We start from the raw sequence: 18,848 nt of genomic DNA on the forward strand, positions 1-18,848 counted from the left end.
CCCTGGCAGAAGACCGTCCGGTACCTGGGCGTTATCATGGACGATCGCCTACTGTGGAAGCCACACATCGACGCCGTCCGTACCAAAGTCCACCAGCGGATGGGTGCGCTGTACCCATTCCTTAATGAAGGGTCTGACCTCTCCATCCGGAATGGCCTCCTCATCTTCCGCTTATTTATACGACCAATTGTGGACTATGCGTGTGAGGCCTGGGGCAATGCGGCTCCCACGCATATTCAGCGTCTTCAGGCGCAACAGAATAAGATCCTCCGGCGGGTCTTCCATGTACACCCGCAGTTTCCGCATCAGTACCTCCACCATGCAGCTGATGAACTGGAAGTGATGCCCCGCATACAGCAGAATGCCAGCCGTTTTTACCGACGGTCGCGCGCCTCTGCCAATCCACTCATTCGAGACGTTGGCGCACCTCAAGATGTTCGTGACCGCTATCAGCGGCCTGTTGCACTCCTCGACCGCTGAGACTCGGGAGTGCACGAAGCGGACGCTGCTTGCAGCTCCGTCCCTCTGATTTTCTTTTTATGATCCCGCATACCCCGATGCCATACAACAAATAAAGAAGTTCAACACACCCTCTCTCCTCTGACGAATGCAGGCAATGCCGTCAGGTAAATCCTGTGTTGCTCTCCTCTTCTTGGGACATAACGACTGGCGGATGGGCGCTTGCTACCGCCCAACGTCCGACAGCCTGTGCGGAGCAGCCCCAAAGCTGCGCCACAACCGCCCGCGCCTTTCAAACCACCGAGGATGGGGCTACACACAGCCACACCACAGTCGCCAACCAGTCGCCACGGCAGCGCCGCAAACCACGGCCAAACTGCAGCTACCGCGCGCTACAGCCTGGGTCGGCCCGCCGAGAATCGCCGCCCCCGCCCAAATGCCGCCCCCACAGCCCCAGCCGACGACCCGCCACAATGGCCAAACCTTCGGCAAAACTCCCACACCGTCGCCGCGGCAGCCCGGCCAGCGCGGCCGGCGCCACAGCCACACAAGCCGAGGCGTGCGGCGATGACGGCCGTGCAAACGCGCCTCCGCCGCCCCATCGCCTTCCGTCGCCCTCCCGCCGTTTCCCGATCGGCCCGCAGCCGTCGGGCCACATCGCGCGCCGTCCTCCTCCTCTCGCCCGCCAACATTCACAGCCGTTTCTCAACAATTGCCCGCCGCAAACGGACGCCGCCTGCGCAACAGGCGCCGCCGCCCCTCGCCGCTTCCGACCCAACCCCTCGACCGAGGCAAACCGCAATCCGAATCTACAGACCAACCCAATCTGCCGTCAGCACACACGACAGCCGACCTTACACGTTGCGCGTTACACATTACGTTTACACGTCTAGGTTAGGTTCGGTTAGGTTAGGTGGACGTGGGTTAGGTTAAGGGGACTTGGGTTAGGTTAAGCGTCAAACTTAGGTTAAGCATTCAAACACGTCAGGCGTCAGAGGTTAGGTTAGGTTAGGTTACGTTAGGTTACGTTACACGTTAGGTTAAGGGGTCAGTGCTAGGTTAAGAAGCGTCAAACGTAGGTTAAAAAAGCGTTCAAAACGTGAGGCGTGAGCCGCCGGACAGCTTACCTTACGTAGACGTTTGGGGCTCACAGGCTGAGCTCACCTCACCACACCACAGGTTAGGTTCGGTTCGGTTCGCTCGGCTCAGCGTAAAGCGCCGAGGTCAGGGTTACGTTCGTTCACCTTCGGGCGCCACACTTTCGGTTGAAAGGTCGCGACGGGACGACGTCGGCAGGCACCGCCGCAAACGGACAAAAACGTACAGACGACGTCGAAAACCGCCGACAGACGGGGGAGCAGCACGACCACGACCAGATACCGAGCGCGAACGAGACGCACGCGAACCACCCCCACCGGCCAAAGGGCACCACACAACAACCCAGAGCACCACGTGTCGACACCACAGCAACCCGCCGCTCACGCGACATGGCTGGCACCGAAGGGCAACCGCCCGCAACTGCGCTTTCCGCGCCGGCCCGGATGCACGTCGTGCTACAACAACACCACTACCGTACACAGCCGCTGTTCACAACATCACTATCATGCGCGCCCGCGGCTCGCCGCCGTCGCAGTCGCAGCCCCAACGCCAGCACTTTTGCACCACCATTCACACGCACCGCAACACAGCTCGCCGACACAGCCGAACAAAACAAACACCACACAACAACAGCAACAACGCCGCCGCCTCTACTCGTGCCGGCGACCCACCCCGCCGATGGCGCACCTTTCGCCAGCCGGCAATCGACACACACGCACGCACCCACCCACCCCCCGGGGCCCAGTGCAAAAAAAAACACACAAAAACAAAAACAAAAAAAAAACAACACAAACGACACGGGAAGCGCACACCGCCACTTCGCGCGCACGCCACCAACCAGTCGTCGTCTCAAAATAACAAACACAAACAAAATAAACTAACAACTAGGGCAACACAAAACAAAAACGCCTCGCACGAACCGCCCACAAAAAGGACAAGCACACGCACAGCCTCTGCTGACGACCACGACGCAGCGGCACGCTGCTCCTGTCCCGCGCCCCGCGCCCCGCGCCCCACTCGATTCACAACTCACGCGACACCGTCAACGACGGGCTCGCTTCCCGCAACCTACCACCTTTCCGCCACGACGCACAGCCCCAGCCCCACCCGACCCGACGACGCCCGTGGCAACGACTGCACTTTCACCACCGCCTCCCCCTTCCCCCCCAAAACACACACACACACACAGCCAGCCAAAAACGCACTCGCGACCCACACATGCACGTGCATCGGCACACGCCAACCAGTCAACGTCGACAACCACACGCAAGGCTCGAAACGAAACCGGCGTCCTTCCACGTTGCCATCAAGCTACCTACACGACACAAGACACAAGGAACAAACACAACAGCCGGCCCCACTAATTCCCACTCTCACGCCGCAAAAAGCACACCGAAACCGCCAAACGCACGCACATTCCCCTTCGCACTGACACCGACCGGCTCGCTACCACACACCTCTCGGCAGCCGTTTCACGCCAATTCGCCACACCGCCCACACAGTCGACAAGCGCCCGCCCTGTACGGCACACGCAACGACGCAGCGCAGCAAAGGGCGCCCGCAACACATACCTCTCCTCTCTCTCCCTCTCCGCCGCCCGACGCGCCAACCGCCACGCCACACCGCCAGCCACTCGCAAATTGTGCACTGCCACCAGCCACACGTCCAACACGCCGCGCCGCCTCCGGCCACCCGCCAGGGGGCGCTCACGTCCGCGACAACAGCGCGGCCCGCCGGGCCGAACCGAACCGAACCGAGCCGCCGCTGCTCTGCACTCGGCACGGCCACACCCTGCTGCAGACCGGGCTCGTCTCTCTGTACGCGTCTGCCTGCGCATCAACACAACACGACCTTTTTTTTTTTTTTCTCTCTACCGCCATCCCTTCTTCTCGCGTTTTACTCGTTGTTGCAGCAGCGGCGCACACCTACACATCCACAGCCCCAGCCGAGCCGAGCCGGCCTCACCTCAGGGCCCGCCGCCAGCGTCTCCTCCTCGGGCACAGGTGCGGTGCTGTGGCCGCCCATCCAACCGCATTGCTGGCCGTCCAGCCGCCAGGCGTTCCCACTGCCGCGAGCCACGCCGCGCACCGACCCTGCTGCAGAAAACGAAGCATAGCCAGAGACCGACCGATACACAAAGCAAGCCGTCGCCTCGCCTCTTGTCCTTCCTGCCTTCCTTTCGCCCCCCCCCCCCCTCCTTTTTTTTTTTTATTTTGTTTTCTTCTTTCTTTCTTTCTTTGGCCCTCTCTCCTTCCCGCCCCATGGCGGTTACGGCACCGCCTGCAGCGGCAGATTTTTTGCGCCCACACGCCTACTCCTACCACCATTAACCTTGCCCTGCCCATCAACGTCGCAGTCGAACCGACGCTTGCCAACACACTGCCCACGTTCCTTTCTCTTTTCGGCCTACGCCCATTACGCGCCGCCGCCACAGCACCTTCCCTTCCCACAACACACCGACGTCATCACACGCACCCACAAACAGGGGCCACGACCGTGTTCCTCGCCCACTCCCATCCCGCACGGTACGCACATTCCCAACTACTACCGCGCACCCTCCCTTTCCAATCTGTGTGTCTCTGTGTCTGTGTCCTGTGTCCTGTCCGCGCGTGACGCCTCTCAACATCCGCCGTCCCCCGTCCCGTTTTCGCCCCCATGCCGTCGTCGCGCCGCCTCCTCCCCGTCCACCGCCGCCCCTGTCCGCCCCGCACCACACCATACACCGCTGCTTGTCCCGGCCGTTGCCACCAAAGGCGCCGACCGCAAACGCGCCACGCCGCAGCCCCCGTGCGTCTCGCTCGCTTGCATCTCCGTGCCGACGCTGCCTCTCTTCCCGCTCGCACTCGACCTCGACAACACAGTCTTTGGCTCCGCCACTGCGTGTTCCGGTGGTACGCACGCTGCAACACGTATGTATTCGTTACCAGAGCGATGGCGAGGCATGACAGCATCTCTGTCTGACCAGAGAGTTATTTATCGTTGCTAGTCGGCGCTTGGACCGCGCCAGACGACAGTAGTGGCACGCACCGGGTCGCCAGGAACAGTTGTTATATATATTGTAGCGCGAGTCGGGAGAGGTAGTAGTCGGTCGACAGTAGTAGCGGGTGGACGGTTGTACTGAGCGGGCGTCGGCGGCGTGCTCTGCTCGTCTCGCGACTCTGGTCACGGTTCGGGACGATGTATAGTATATTGTGTTATAATCAAAAGGTAGTGTGAAGCTGCATTGCGCAAATCTGATAACGTATGTTCATTGTACTTATTTTGTTCAACAACAAAAGCCCCACTATTACTTTTTTCTAAAGCAACTTTTGTCTTTTAACGAAAAACATTCACTTTTTAAAGACTACTTCCTATGGCATTTCCCTCCAAGGAGTGCAATTAATTACCAGCCAGCACTCATTCATTGCACACAGCTGTGTAAGGGGTATCTACAATTGAGGAGCGGATATAAATGCAACTTTTTTGTTTTTTTTTTTTTTTTTGTGTGTTGTAACCTCCCCGCAAAATTTAAAATAATGGACAATGTTATTTACGGATGCTAATGGACATTGCGCTAATTGTAACCTCGCCCACAATGAGAGGTATTGAAAATGGCAACAAAAATGTGAAATTCGCAATCCGACTCAAATATAAATTCTTCACAACATTTAAAGTCCGTTCAGTGACAAGAAACTTCAATTGAGCCGAAATATCGGTCTTTGGCCCTGTGCAAAACAATCAGAATTAAAGTCTTACCTCAGAATAAATGGATGTCACATTTCTGCTCTTGTTGTTGCGCAGCGCTTGGAGGAACTGCATTGCAAATAATAATATTCTCTTTTTTTGTGATTTTAGTGAAATTTTTCTTCAAAGAAGTGGAATGAAATGGGAAGTGCAACGAACTCTTTAGTTCAATAAAACATTACATTTTTGAAAAATGCTTTTGAAATAAAAATTATTTTTGGGGAACTTGTTGGAGAATTAATTACAATAAATATAATTTTTCATTATCTAATGATTATATTAATTAACAGTATACCTCCTTCACCATCTTGACCAGTGTTGCCGACCGCCTACATCACACAACCGCACTCGGCTGCTACTACTGACCGACCGCTCTGCATGACGACTATTAGCGTACTGCACGCGACGACTACTGACAGAGTACAGCCCTCAACTAGACAGAGCTACAGACTCGCAACGACTGACTGACTGACTGACTGACTGACTGACTGACTGAGAACCGCTCGCAACACTCGCGCGGTCCAGCGCAAACTCTCTGGTCACAGATGCTACAATGTCTCGCCATCGCTGCTATGTTACATACGTGTTTCAGTGTCTTTTTCATTGGGGTAACGATCTTTGGCTCTTTTTATTCTGAATACAGGGCCAAAGGTCAACGCTGCTGCCCTTATACAATTTATCAGGTTCCATTATGTCTGTTGCAATGTTACATACGGTTCATTCTTTCATTAATATTATCGTTGGGTTTGTTTTGTAGGGACGTTAACATTCTGGCACATTTTTATTATCATCGGACTCTCTGCTATTTGTGCAGGGAGGTTATACCTGGGTCCATTTCCATTTCCATTTCCATTTACATTTTAATATTGATAGACTTTTTGTTTTCTTTTTTTGTTTCTTGTTGTTTTTCCTTCTTTTTTCTTGTTGTTTTTTTTTCTTTCTTTTTTTTTGTTTTGTTTTGTTTTTCCCGCTCTCACCACCACCGCCGCATCACGCCTTCCGTTTTCTTCTTGGTTTCTTTTCTGTTCTTCAACTGCTTCAACATCACCGCGCCCCATTTCCACACCACAGCCATCAGCCTCCAAGACGGGCAGGCGCAGTGTGCCATTTCCGGCGCACAAGCACACCCGTACGGTACTCTCCTCGCCCCCACGCCACCAACAACACAGCGACCACGCGGCTTTCAGGCATGGCATGGCACGGCACGGCACGGCACCGGCGAAATGCGCCGCCCCCGCCCCTCCGCGCATCCGTCCGTCTCGCCACGTTCACTGACAGCCGCGTCTGCGGCTACACCACGACAACCACAACACAACACCGCTCCCCTCCCTGGCAACTCATTGTTTTTCTCCTCCTCTTTTGCACAAACCACAACGCCGAGCACAGGCGCAAGCCACCCACACCGCGCCCCTCCCCGTCCCGTCTTTGGCCGCCGCTCCTCGTTTCCTCGTTTGCCCCCTCCCATCTCCCGAAATGCCATGCCAGCAGCGTTACGCATGCCCCTCCCCTGTCCACACAACACTACCGCCAAACGAACAGCCTTCCGGGCCACATGCAGGGCACGCCCACCTCCAAACACTGCCAATTCACGGACGCACGCACGCACACACACACACACACACACACACACACACACACACACACACACACACACACTTTCCCGACACCTTTCTGTACGGAGGGTGCGTCATCTCGACCGTGACAGAGTGACGCCAACTATCGACGATCCATTTCCCCCCACTGGTAAAACACGTCCACTAACACCTACATACATCATTCAAGTACACAGACAATAGCATACACACAATGGGAGGGCACACGAACATGGACGGCACGGCACTGTCACACACTCTTCCTCAGAACCAACCATACCAACAAACGTTACGTACAACCGGGAAAGCGAAAGCGAAAGCAAAAGCAAAAAGCAAAGGCCAATGCAGCCGTCAAAGGTAACGTTCACCACGGCAGACACTTGCAGCCGCGCCGCCGTTAAACGCATTTCAGTGCGGCTCCAATACGCCTCCGACACGGGAACGTTCCGTTGCTCTACGAATGCGTTTCTCCCCTTTTTCCCTTCCTCTCTCTTTTGCCCCCCCCCCCTCTGTCCTTTCCTCCTGCACTCTTGCCTCCTTCCTCACGTTCTGCCCAGACATTCGACCGATCAAAGTCAACCTGTCGTTACCGTTCTCAGCGCGACGGTGTACAACAGTATGACGGGTGTGCCCACGACTTCGGTTCAGTTGCGTGACGCCGGTCTATCGCGCCGATCGACAGTTACTCAGGGGGGCGACGGATCGGACCACGTCACCGACACACAAAACACTTTCAAACAAACAAATACATACCGGATGGACACAGACAAACACGTGTACAGACATTCGCCAAAAACGGCCGCCGCCGCCGCCGCCGTCGTCTAGCGTCGCGCTTACTGTACTGCACTGGACACGCGTGCATCTTGAATGACGACATCGGTGTGCGTGCGTCGTACGCAATCAGTCAGACACGGCTATCAAAAATCAGAGTCGAATGGTACATCATCGTGCGTGTCGCCGTACACGTACAGTACAATGCAACAACAATGCGTCTTCATGGCACGTTCATTTCAACGTCACTCACACACCTCCACGCTGCAGTTACGTCGCACCATTGTCAAACTCGGCGTACAGCAAAGGGAATAGTGGGCGGCAAACAAAAACCACAAAAAAAAACAACATTTCACATTTCACCCTCGCCATGTATGATGTGCAAAAAACAAACCCGCAAACGGCCGTCGTTACGGTGACACAAAAGTCGGCGATCGCACTGTCCCCCCTCGCAGACAGGTAACACACACACCAACAACACCAAATGGGTCAAAAACCACGCCAACGAGGCGTGCCACCATTCCACGCCACGGCGACCAACCTCGTGGCCGTACCCCGCGCAACACGCTTTGACGCGCCCCCCCACCCACAATCAAAATGCACACATACATCACAGCCGTCCACACAAACAACAACAACAATTCCGCCCTTCCCGCAAAAGGCAAGTTGGTGGCCCTGAAAAGGGCCGTTTTGCCGCTCTCGCAACGGAGGAGCATTCTCTCTCCATCCTTCCTTCCGTTCCAGAGCCACCTCCTTACTTGGAGCTCGTGTACTTGGTCACCGCCTTCGTGCCCTCGCTCACGGCGTGCTTGGCCAGCTCGCCAGGCAGCAACAGCCGCACAGCGGTCTGGATCTCGCGGGACGTGATGGTCGAGCGCTTGTTGTAGTGCGCCAGGCGAGAAGCCTCGGCCGCAATGCGCTCGAAAATGTCGTTCACGAAGCTGTTCATGATGCTCATCGCCTTCGACGAGATGCCCGTGTCAGGGTGCACCTGCTTCAGCACCTTGTAGATGTAGATGGCATAGCTCTCCTTCCTCTTGCGCTTCTTCTTCTTGTCGCCCTTCGAAATGTTCTTCTGCGCCTTGCCAGCCTTCTTGGCGGCCTTCCCGCTAGTCTTGGGCGGCATCTCGAACCAACGTACGGCGGCAGCAGCAACACCAGTAGCAAGCGCTCCGCTCTAGTCAGCGTCTCCCCACACAGTGGCACCCGCCGCCAGCCGCCGCCGCACCTTTACCAGCTCGCCCTGTTGCGGCCGCCGACCAATGGGGCGCGCGCGCAACCGGCCGCCGCACCCGAGCCCATAAAGCACCCCCACCCCGGCTGCGCCGGCACTCACCGAAGAAAGGCGCAGTTTCGGCGGGAAACGGCCGTTTGGCGGGAAACGGCAGACAGAGCGGCGCCGCAGCCAGGACAAAGAACCGGCGCGCGCGACGAGCACGACGTGGTGGGAAGAAGCACTCGCCATCGTACAGAGGTAACTCCGCCCCGCAGCCAGCTCCCAGGCAGCAGCAGGCACCGGCTACGCTACAAAATGGTGGACGAGCACCACCCGCCGCCGCCATTGCTGCGCAAGGGCCCGCCGACGGCCAGTCTCGCAAGCAGGTAGCTCCGCCGACCGCGCCGAGCCAATCGCCGGCAGCTCCTCCCCCCGCGCTCAGCCGGTCGCCGGAAGCTCCGCCTTCCGCGCCCAGCCAATGGGGGGAGCCCACGCGTACCGCACCGAGCGCCGCGCAGGTAGCGCCGCCTACCGCACCTCGCCGCAACGCAGCAGCCAATCCGGTTGCGCCTCGCCCGAACGCCACTGCGCCACAGAAGGAAGATGGCAACTGCAACGCGCCGCTCCATGATAGCATGGCGGACTTCCCAGCTCTACGTTCACGCCCCGGGCGGTGTCCTGGCACTGCCCAGACAGCCGCCCGCCATCTCGTTGGAAACTACAATGGCGCCCTCACGGCTGCACCTCCTGCAAAAGCTTCGAGCGGCACACAACAAAATGAGCGCCCAGACCCGTTTGGGAACTACTGCGCCTTCTTCGAGCGCATGTTCGGCTTAATGGAGCAACTTATGACGCGCGTCCTTGATGCGATCAGTGAGCTCCCAGCCAGAATGACGGCCGCGGTCAACCAGGCCATTCACGCTAACTTCCAACAACAACAGCATGGCGGAGCCGCTCCGAGGAATTAAGCTGTGTGTGTTCAATGCAAATGGTCTGCGCACACAAGACGCAGAATTCCGTCAAATGCTCCGAGACGAGTGCATAGACATTTGCTTGGTCTCGGAGACTCATTTGAAACCTGGGGTCAGAGTCGGCGTAGCAAATTACGCATGCTACAGATACGACCGACCGACAGCTGGAGGTGGAACGGCAGTATACATCAGACGCAGCCTGAAACACCACCAAATACAACTACCGGCACTGACAGCAACCGAGGCAACAGCAGTAGCCGTGGAAACCTTTCAAGGCAGAATAACGTTCGTCGCCGTATACAGGCCGCCAAGGGGGCACCTGGATCGCGATGACGTCGAAAAACTGTTAGCACTTCCAGGTCAAGTGCTGCTAGGTGGTGATTTCAACGCCAAGAACGGTTTGTGGAATTCGCGGCGGACAAATATAAGCGGCCGCCGGCTACAAAGTCTCGCCGAACGCCACGAGGCGGTTGTAATAGGACCGCACGATCCTACTATTTACCCATCGAGAGGCGAGCCCGACGTACTGGACGTCATTGTAGTCAAAGGAATACGTCGAAACATAACCGCCAGCACCATGACGGCGTTGTCATCAGACCACCTGCCAGTAATTTTCGAACTGGAAACTGATGTCGCGCCCCCAGAACGCAGAGGGTTAGACCTAAGGAAGATACAGTGGCCCCGATACAAGGAGTTAGTCGCGGAAGCACTGGAGGAAACACCGGACCCAGCGCTAGCGGGAGCTGAAGTTGCCATACAACATCTCACCAGAGGCATCGTCGAAGCCGCTACAGCTGCCGTAACGGCGAGGAGAGAAGACGACGGCAACTTCAGGCAACCACCGCAACTCCCGCAACATCTTCTAGACGAAATTACGTCCAAGAACCGGCTGCAACGGGAGTGGATACGGACGCAAAATCCCGCGATAAAAAGGACGCTCAACAGGATGCGGCGTCACATCAAAGCGGCTGTAGATGCACACAGGCAACAGCAGTGGGCAGACAAAATAGCGCAATTAAACATCGAAGATGGCACCGCCTGGAGGGTAGTGAAAGGTTTCCTGCGCCGCTCACTGAAGATACCACCCCTGCAGGTCGGCGCGGACTACGTTAGCGAGCCGAATGCGAAGGCAAATGCCTTGGCAGACGCTTTCGCCGCTAACTTCGTGCCGATCGAAAACCCGGTGGACGCGGACCACATTCAGCTCGTCAGAGAGCGCCTCCCTGTCTTCATGGCAGCGAGGGATGAGGACCACGACATCACACCGATCAGCGCAGACGAGGTCACCGTCCAACTCCGCGCACTCAACAGCAAGAAGGCAGGTGGCCCTGACCTGGTTACCAACATTCTTCTGAAGCAGCTGCCAGACACAGCAGCGGACGTTCTGGCAAACGTCTTCAACCGCATCCTGCAGACCGGCACCTACCCAGGCTGCTGGAAACACGCTGAGGTGGTAGCGCTTCCCAAGCCAGGAAAAGACATCCGCTTGGCGAAGAACTACCGCCCCATCAGCTTACTGCCTGCCCTGTCGAAGGTGTTCGAGAGACTGTACATTCAGCGCCTCCACCAGCTCATTGAAGACGAGGGCATCTTACCCAATGAGCAATTCGGCTTCCGGCAGGGTCACTCGACGGTGCACCAACTGTTGCGCTTAACGGAAGAGGCGTTCGGAGCCATTGACCGACGTGAGTACTTCGGCGCTCTTCTGCTCGACGTGTCTCGCGCCTTTGACTCCGTGTGGCACGAAGGCCTCCTGTACAAACTTTTTGTGCTGGGGGTTCCGACGCCGCACGTGAGTCTCCTGCAGAGTTATCTGCAGGATAGGACGTTTCACGTACGGGCTGCCAGTGGAATTTCCACGGAGCGTCGAATACTCGCGGGTGTACCACAAGGCTCGGTCATAGGCCCGACACTCTATTCGTTATACACAGCGGACCTGCCGCGTACAGAGCCAATCAAACTCGCTCTGTACGCGGACGACACCGCAGTCTACGGCCGCAGCAGAAGCGCAGCCATCCTCCAAAGGCGACTACAAACGGCCACAGAAGACCTGACACAGTGGGCAGTCAAATGGCGACTCTCCTACAATGCAGAAAAGTCGCAGGCCATCCTTATCTCAAGACGACTCATTCCACCGGGACTGCCACGATTAACAGTCCGAGGACGTCCCGTAGAGTGGAGTGCCAGTGTCAAATACCTTGGCGTCACGATAGACAAGCGTCTAACGTGGCGCCAACATACAGAAGAGGTGAGGGCAAAAGCACTGGGTAGACTACGTCTGCTATACCCTGTGCTAAACCCAACATCAACGCTTCCTGCCCACTTAGGTCTCACGCTGTACAAGGCTACAATCCGCCCCCTGCTGGAATATGCAGCGGTCGTATGGGGCAACACAGCGGAGACCAACCTACGCCAACTGCAGACGATCCAAAATAGATCTCTGAAGCTGGCACTCCACCTACCTCGAGATTTTCCCTCGGAGGAACTACACGTCGTCGCCGACATCCTGCCACTTCGAAGGCGGTTCAAGGAAACCGCCAAGAAGTTCTACAAAAACACCGAGCAAGCAAGAAATCCACTGATTCGTGAGCTCGGACATAGGCCACACTGGTCAAACACCACCAGGTGGCCAGACTTGTTGCGGCTTGACTAATCAAGCCTAACCACGAATCATCTCAAGGCTCCAGTGCTGAGCAACTTAGCAAATCAAAAGACTTTTTCTAACAAGGACAAACCACATATTAGAAGGAAAAATAGTAAGTAACTATTACAGACTTCTCCAAACTCAGGTGTTGCGCGGAAGTAAATCCGCTGCAACTCCTAACTGAAGCACAAGCTGCGCCGGCACGCACTCCGCTGCTCGACTCGCTGCCGCTCGCACCGGTCGTTTTCGTTTCCTTCTCGTGTGCACCGTCGCTAGCCCATCGCCATGTCCGGACGCGGAAAGGGAGGCAAAGTCAAGGGCAAGTCAAAGTCCCGCTCAAGCAGGGCTGGGCTCCAGTTCCCGGTCGGCAGAATCCACCGCCTCCTGCGCAAGGGAAACTACGCAGAGCGCGTCGGCGCCGGGGCGCCCGTCTACCTCGCCGCCGTCATGGAGTACCTCGCGGCTGAGGTGCTCGAGCTGGCCGGAAACGCGGCCCGCGACAACAAGAAGACGCGCATCATCCCGCGCCACCTGCAGCTTGCCATCCGCAACGACGAGGAGCTCAACAAGCTCCTGTCGGGCGTCACCATCGCACAGGGTGGTGTCCTACCCAACATCCAGGCCGTCCTGCTGCCAAAGAAGACCGAGAAGAAGGCCTAAAGGAGGCCAGGCAATCGCAGCGCCGCGTGCTCCCCTGCACGCAACGCGCTTTGCCGGCTCGGCTCGGCCCGGCCCACAACAATCGGCCCTTTTCAGGGCCACCACACAAACCTACGTCCAAAGCAAAATTTCAGTCGTCCTCGCCGCACCTTGTTTTGTTTCAACTTTGCACTTTCACAGCACAGCCGCCGCCGGCGCACGTCCGCCATCTTGTCGTCCACACAGCCCGCACACACACACACACACACACACACACACACACACACACACACACACATTTTGCACGGTCGCAGAGTCGCCTTCCAAACGACAACGGCAGCAATAATGACCATTGTTAAAGGGAGGCGTGTCGACACACCGCCCTCCACTCCCGCGCGCAACGGCCGTCGACACGAACGAAACAGCTGATCCGGCCGCCTATGCCCACACGCCTTGCCTCGGAAACCCCAACGCCGCCGCAAACACACAGAGCCAAACCACGCAAGCAAATAATTACCGCCTCTCTCGCACAACAACACACAGCCCGCCATCTCCGTCGCGATCGATACAAAGACACACAATAACAAACACAAACGAAGCAGCTCCACACACAGCCAGCCACATGACACGTTTCCTTTCCTTCTCCCCTCCCAGCCACATCACGTCGCTCAAACGGAAAGAAAGAAAGAAACAAACAAACAAACAAACAAACAAACAAACGAACAACACAGCGCACACACACGCAGCAACAACAACAACAACAACACAGACTCTTTCGCACTTTTCAACTTCCGAACAGTGTGGTGGCCCTGAAAAGGGCCGTTTTCTAGTCTCTCCCACCCACAAGCACGGCCGCGGGAAGGCCAGCGCCCGCTGCGACGCAGCCTAACCGCCGAAACCGTACAGGGTGCGCCCCTGCCTCTTCAGGGCGTACACCACGTCCATGGCCGTCACAGTCTTGCGCTTGGCGTGCTCAGTGTACGTCACCGCGTCGCGGATCACGTTCTCCAGGAACACCTTCAGCACCCCGCGGGTCTCCTCGTAGATCAGACCAGAGATGCGCTTCACGCCGCCCCTGCGAGCCAGGCGGCGGATGGCGGGCTTCGTGATGCCCTGGATGTTGTCGCGCAACACCTTGCGGTGCCGCTTGGCGCCACCCTTGCCGAGCCCCTTTCCTCCCTTGCCGCGGCCTGTCATCCTTCCTTCCTCGGGCAAAGCAAAACGTGCACAAACAGCAGCTGCAGCGGCTGGCGAGTCGGCTACGGTCTGCGCCCAGCGCGCCCGCCGCCCCCCTATATAGACTCTGGCCCGCCCTCCCCCCACCACGCGCAACCGAGGGCATATAAGCGCAGCACGGAGGCGCGCGGGCCCGTTGTCAAGGCAGCACCGGACGCCGCGCCGCACCTAACCTCCACGCACGCCGCTCCGCTACCGCCAACGCTACCGCCATGGCCCGCACAAAGCAAACGGCCCGCAAGTCCACCGGCGGAAAGGCGCCGCGCAAACAGCTCGCCACCAAGGCGGCGAGGAAGAGCGCGCCCGCCACCGGAGGCGTCAAGAAGCCCCACCGCTACAGGCCGGGCACCGTCGCCCTGCGAGAAATCAGGCGCTACCAGAAGAGCACAGAGCTGCTCATCCGCAAGCTGCCATTCCAGCGCCTAGTGCGCGAGATCGCCCAGGACTTCAAGACCGACCTGCGCTTCCAGAGCTCCGCAGTCATGGCCCTGCAGGAGGCCAGCGAGGCCTACCTCGTCGGCCTCTTCGAAGACACCAACCTGTGCGCAATCCACGCCAAGCGCGTCACCATCATGCCCAAGGACATCCAGCTCGCGCGCCGCATCCGCGGCGAGCGCGCCTAAACCGCGCCGCGGCACCGCACCGCACAAACAAAAACGGCCCTTTTCAGGGCCACTAACATCTCTCCGTCGCGAGCAAACTTTGTCGGTCGCCTGCCTCTCGCCCCGCAACCCAAAAACAAAAACCACCACTTCCCGTCCGTCCGCCACACACACCCGCTCACTCTGCCTGCCTGCTAGCAGCGCGCAACAATCACACATCATCCCTCCCCGGCGCTCAAAGCGCACAATACCCAACGGCCGACGTCACACCGCACGGGTGGCTGGCCGGCCGCCGCTTTCGTTTCGAAAACAAAAAAAACCCGCACTCCACTCCGACGGCCAACGGCCAGGCAGGCGCGCTCGCTCGCTCTACACGCCACCGAAATCCCCGCCGACTCCTTCCACATCTCAACGTGCCCCCCGTTGCAAAACATAACACACACAAAGAAACAAAACAAAGACCAGACACGACTAGACAAGACACACATCCGAGAAGAACGAACGCAGGCAAGCCAACCAACGTATTCAAACAAAACAACGTGACAGAAAACCAACCGTCGGCCGCCGCCACAAACACGGCGACAATCAACCACGACAACAACAACACCGCTTACCGCTACCGCCGCCCACACCCGCCACCGACCCCCGCAATCAAACCACCACGGCACGCAAACAGCATCCCCACGGGCATACAGACAGACACCCACACCAAACGCAACACGACAATCAAAACCTTCCCCGACGTGCTTTGATGGCCCTGAGAAGGGCCGTTTTGGGCCGCGCGTCTCTTGCGCGCCACTAGACGACGACGGGGGGTGGGGACGACGGGGTCAAGCGCCAAACCCTTCCTTTCCCATCTCTTTCTCCTCTACTCTACTCTACTTCTTCTTCTTGGGCGAAGCCTTCGCCTTAGACGGCGTCGTCGCCTTCTTCGGGCGCGGCGCCTTCGGCTTCTTCGTCGGAACCTTGGCGGCCTTCTTCGCCTTCGACGGCGACTTGGCCTTGGCCGGCTTGGCCGCAGCCGCCTTCTTCGCACCCGCGGGAGCGGCCGACGCCGCAGACGCCTTCTTGGCGGCGCCCGCCTTCCGACCGGTCGCCGCCTTCACGCCACCAGCCTTCTTTGCGCCGGCCGCACGGGCGCCCTTCTTCTCCTTGCTGGCCGGAGCGGCGCGCTTCTTCTTGGCACCGCCAGCACGAGCCTTGCCGCCCTCGGCCGCCCCCCCGCCGCCGGCGCCGGCAAGCTTGAACGAGCCGGACGCGCCCTTCCCCTTCGTCTGCACCAGCTCGCCCGCCACGACGGCCGACTTGAGGTACTTCTTGATAAACGGCGCCAGCTTCTCCGCGTCCAGCTTGTAGTGCGCGGCTATGTACTTCTTGATCGCCTGCAGCGACGACCCGCCGCGCTCCTTCAGACTCTTGATGGCGGCCGTCACCATCTCAGAGGTGCGCGGGTGCGCAGGCTTGGCGCGCGGCTTCTTCGCAGACGACGCAGACTTGGCCTTCTTCGTAGTGCCGGTGGCGGCGGGTGCCGCAGCAGTCTCGTTCGTAGCCGCCTGATCTGCCATTTCGACGACGCGCGTAACACACAGCGAGAGCGAGAGCGAGAGCGAGCGGGACGGCAGGCACGCAAGCACAGCACAGCACGGCAGAGCAGAGCAGAGAATCACAAGGGCCCAGCCAGTGTCGCGGGCGGGCGCGGACGGCCGAGAGAGCGGCCGCCACTCTGCGCGCCGCCGCGCCGCGCCTCCCGCGCTTGCTACCGCCCAACGTCCGACAGCCTGTGCGGAGCAGCCCCAAAGCTGCGCCACAACCGCCCGCGCCTTTCAAACCACCGAGGATGGGGCTACACACAGCCACACCACAGTCGCCAACCAGTCGCCACGGCAGCGCCGCAAACCACGGCCAAACTGCAGCTACCGCGCGCTACAGCCTGGGTCGGCCCGCCGAGAATCGCCGCCCCCGCCCAAATGCCGCCCCCACAGCCCCAGCCGACGACCCGCCACAATGGCCAAACCTTCGGCAAAACTCCCACACCGTCGCCGCGGCAGCCCGGCCAGCGCGGCCGGCGCCACAGCCACACAAGCCGAGGCGTGCGGCGATGACGGCCGTGCAAACGCGCCTCCGCCGCCCCATCGCCTTCCGTCGCCCTCCCGCCGTTTCCCGATCGGCCCGCAGCCGTCGGGCCACATCGCGCGCCGTCCTCCTCCTCTCGCCCGCCAACATTCACAGCCGTTTCTCAACAATTGCCCGCCGCAAACGGACGCCGCCTGCGCAACAGGCGCCGCCGCCCCTCGCCGCTTCCGACCCAACCCCTCGACCGAGGCAAACCGCAATCCGAATCTACAGACCAACCCAATCTGCCGTCAGCACACACGACAGCCGACCTTACACGTTGCGCGTTACACATTACGTTTACACGTCTAGGTTAGGTTCGGTTAGGTTAGGTGGACGTGGGTTAGGTTAAGGGGACTTGGGTTAGGTTAAGCGTCAAACTTAGGTTAAGCATTCAAACACGTCAGGCGTCAGAGGTTAGGTTAGGTTAGGTTACGTTAGGTTACGTTACACGTTAGGTTAAGGGGTCAGTGCTAGGTTAAGAAGCGTCAAACGTAGGTTAAAAAAGCGTTCAAAACGTGAGGCGTGAGCCGCCGGACAGCTTACCTTACGTAGACGTTTGGGGCTCACAGGCTGAGCTCACCTCACCACACCACAGGTTAGGTTCGGTTCGGTTCGCTCGGCTCAGCGTAAAGCGCCGAGGTCAGGGTTACGTTCGTTCACCTTCGGGCGCCACACTTTCGGTTGAAAGGTCGCGACGGGACGACGTCGGCAGGCACCGCCGCAAACGGACAAAAACGTACAGACGACGTCGAAAACCGCCGACAGACGGGGGAGCAGCACGACCACGACCAGATACCGAGCGCGAACGAGACGCACGCGAACCACCCCCACCGGCCAAAGGGCACCACACAACAACCCAGAGCACCACGTGTCGACACCACAGCAACCCGCCGCTCACGCGACATGGCTGGCACCGAAGGGCAACCGCCCGCAACTGCGCTTTCCGCGCCGGCCCGGATGCACGTCGTGCTACAACAACACCACTACCGTACACAGCCGCTGTTCACAACATCACTATCATGCGCGCCCGCGGCTCGCCGCCGTCGCAGTCGCAGCCCCAACGCCAGCACTTTTGCACCACCATTCACACGCACCGCAACACAGCTCGCCGACACAGCCGAACAAAACAAACACCACACAACAACAGCAACAACGCCGCCGCCTCTACTCGTGCCGGCGACCCACCCCGCCGATGGCGCACCTTTCGCCAGCCGGCAATCGACACACACGCACGCACCCACCCACCCCCCGGGGCCCAGTGCAAAAAAAAACACACAAAAACAAAAACAAAAAAAAAACAACACAAACGACACGGGAAGCGCACACCGCCACTTCGCGCGCACGCCACCAACCAGTCGTCGTCTCAAAATAACAAACACAAACAAAATAAACTAACAACTAGGGCAACACAAAACAAAAACGCCTCGCACGAACCGCCCACAAAAAGGACAAGCACACGCACAGCCTCTGCTGACGACCACGACGCAGCGGCACGCTGCTCCTGTCCCGCGCCCCGCGCCCCGCGCCCCACTCGATTCACAACTCACGCGACACCGTCAACGACGGGCTCGCTTCCCGCAACCTACCACCTTTCCGCCACGACGCACAGCCCCAGCCCCACCCGACCCGACGACGCCCGTGGCAACGACTGCACTTTCACCACCGCCTCCCCCTTCCCCCCCAAAACACACACACACACACAGCCAGCCAAAAACGCACTCGCGACCCACACATGCACGTGCATCGGCACACGCCAACCAGTCAACGTCGACAACCACACGC

The 18,848-nt window shown here is 58.6% G+C and overlaps 1 protein-coding gene across 1 annotated transcript; it reads left to right on the top strand.

Annotated features, from left to right (window-relative positions):
• Positions 1-217: 217 nt before the first annotated feature.
• LOC124728940 (skin secretory protein xP2) lies at positions 218-9,827 on the top strand. Its single transcript, XM_047248491.1, has 2 exons — positions 218-285; positions 9,032-9,827. The coding sequence occupies exons 1-2, from the start codon at positions 218-220 to the stop codon at positions 9,825-9,827; spliced, it is 864 nt and encodes a 287-aa protein (XP_047104447.1).
• The last annotated feature ends 9,021 nt before the right edge of the window (positions 9,828-18,848 follow it).

Source organism: Schistocerca piceifrons, unplaced genomic scaffold, assembly GCF_021461385.2.
Source record: "Schistocerca piceifrons isolate TAMUIC-IGC-003096 unplaced genomic scaffold, iqSchPice1.1 HiC_scaffold_1180, whole genome shotgun sequence".
Lineage (NCBI taxonomy): Eukaryota > Metazoa > Arthropoda > Insecta > Orthoptera > Acrididae > Schistocerca > Schistocerca piceifrons.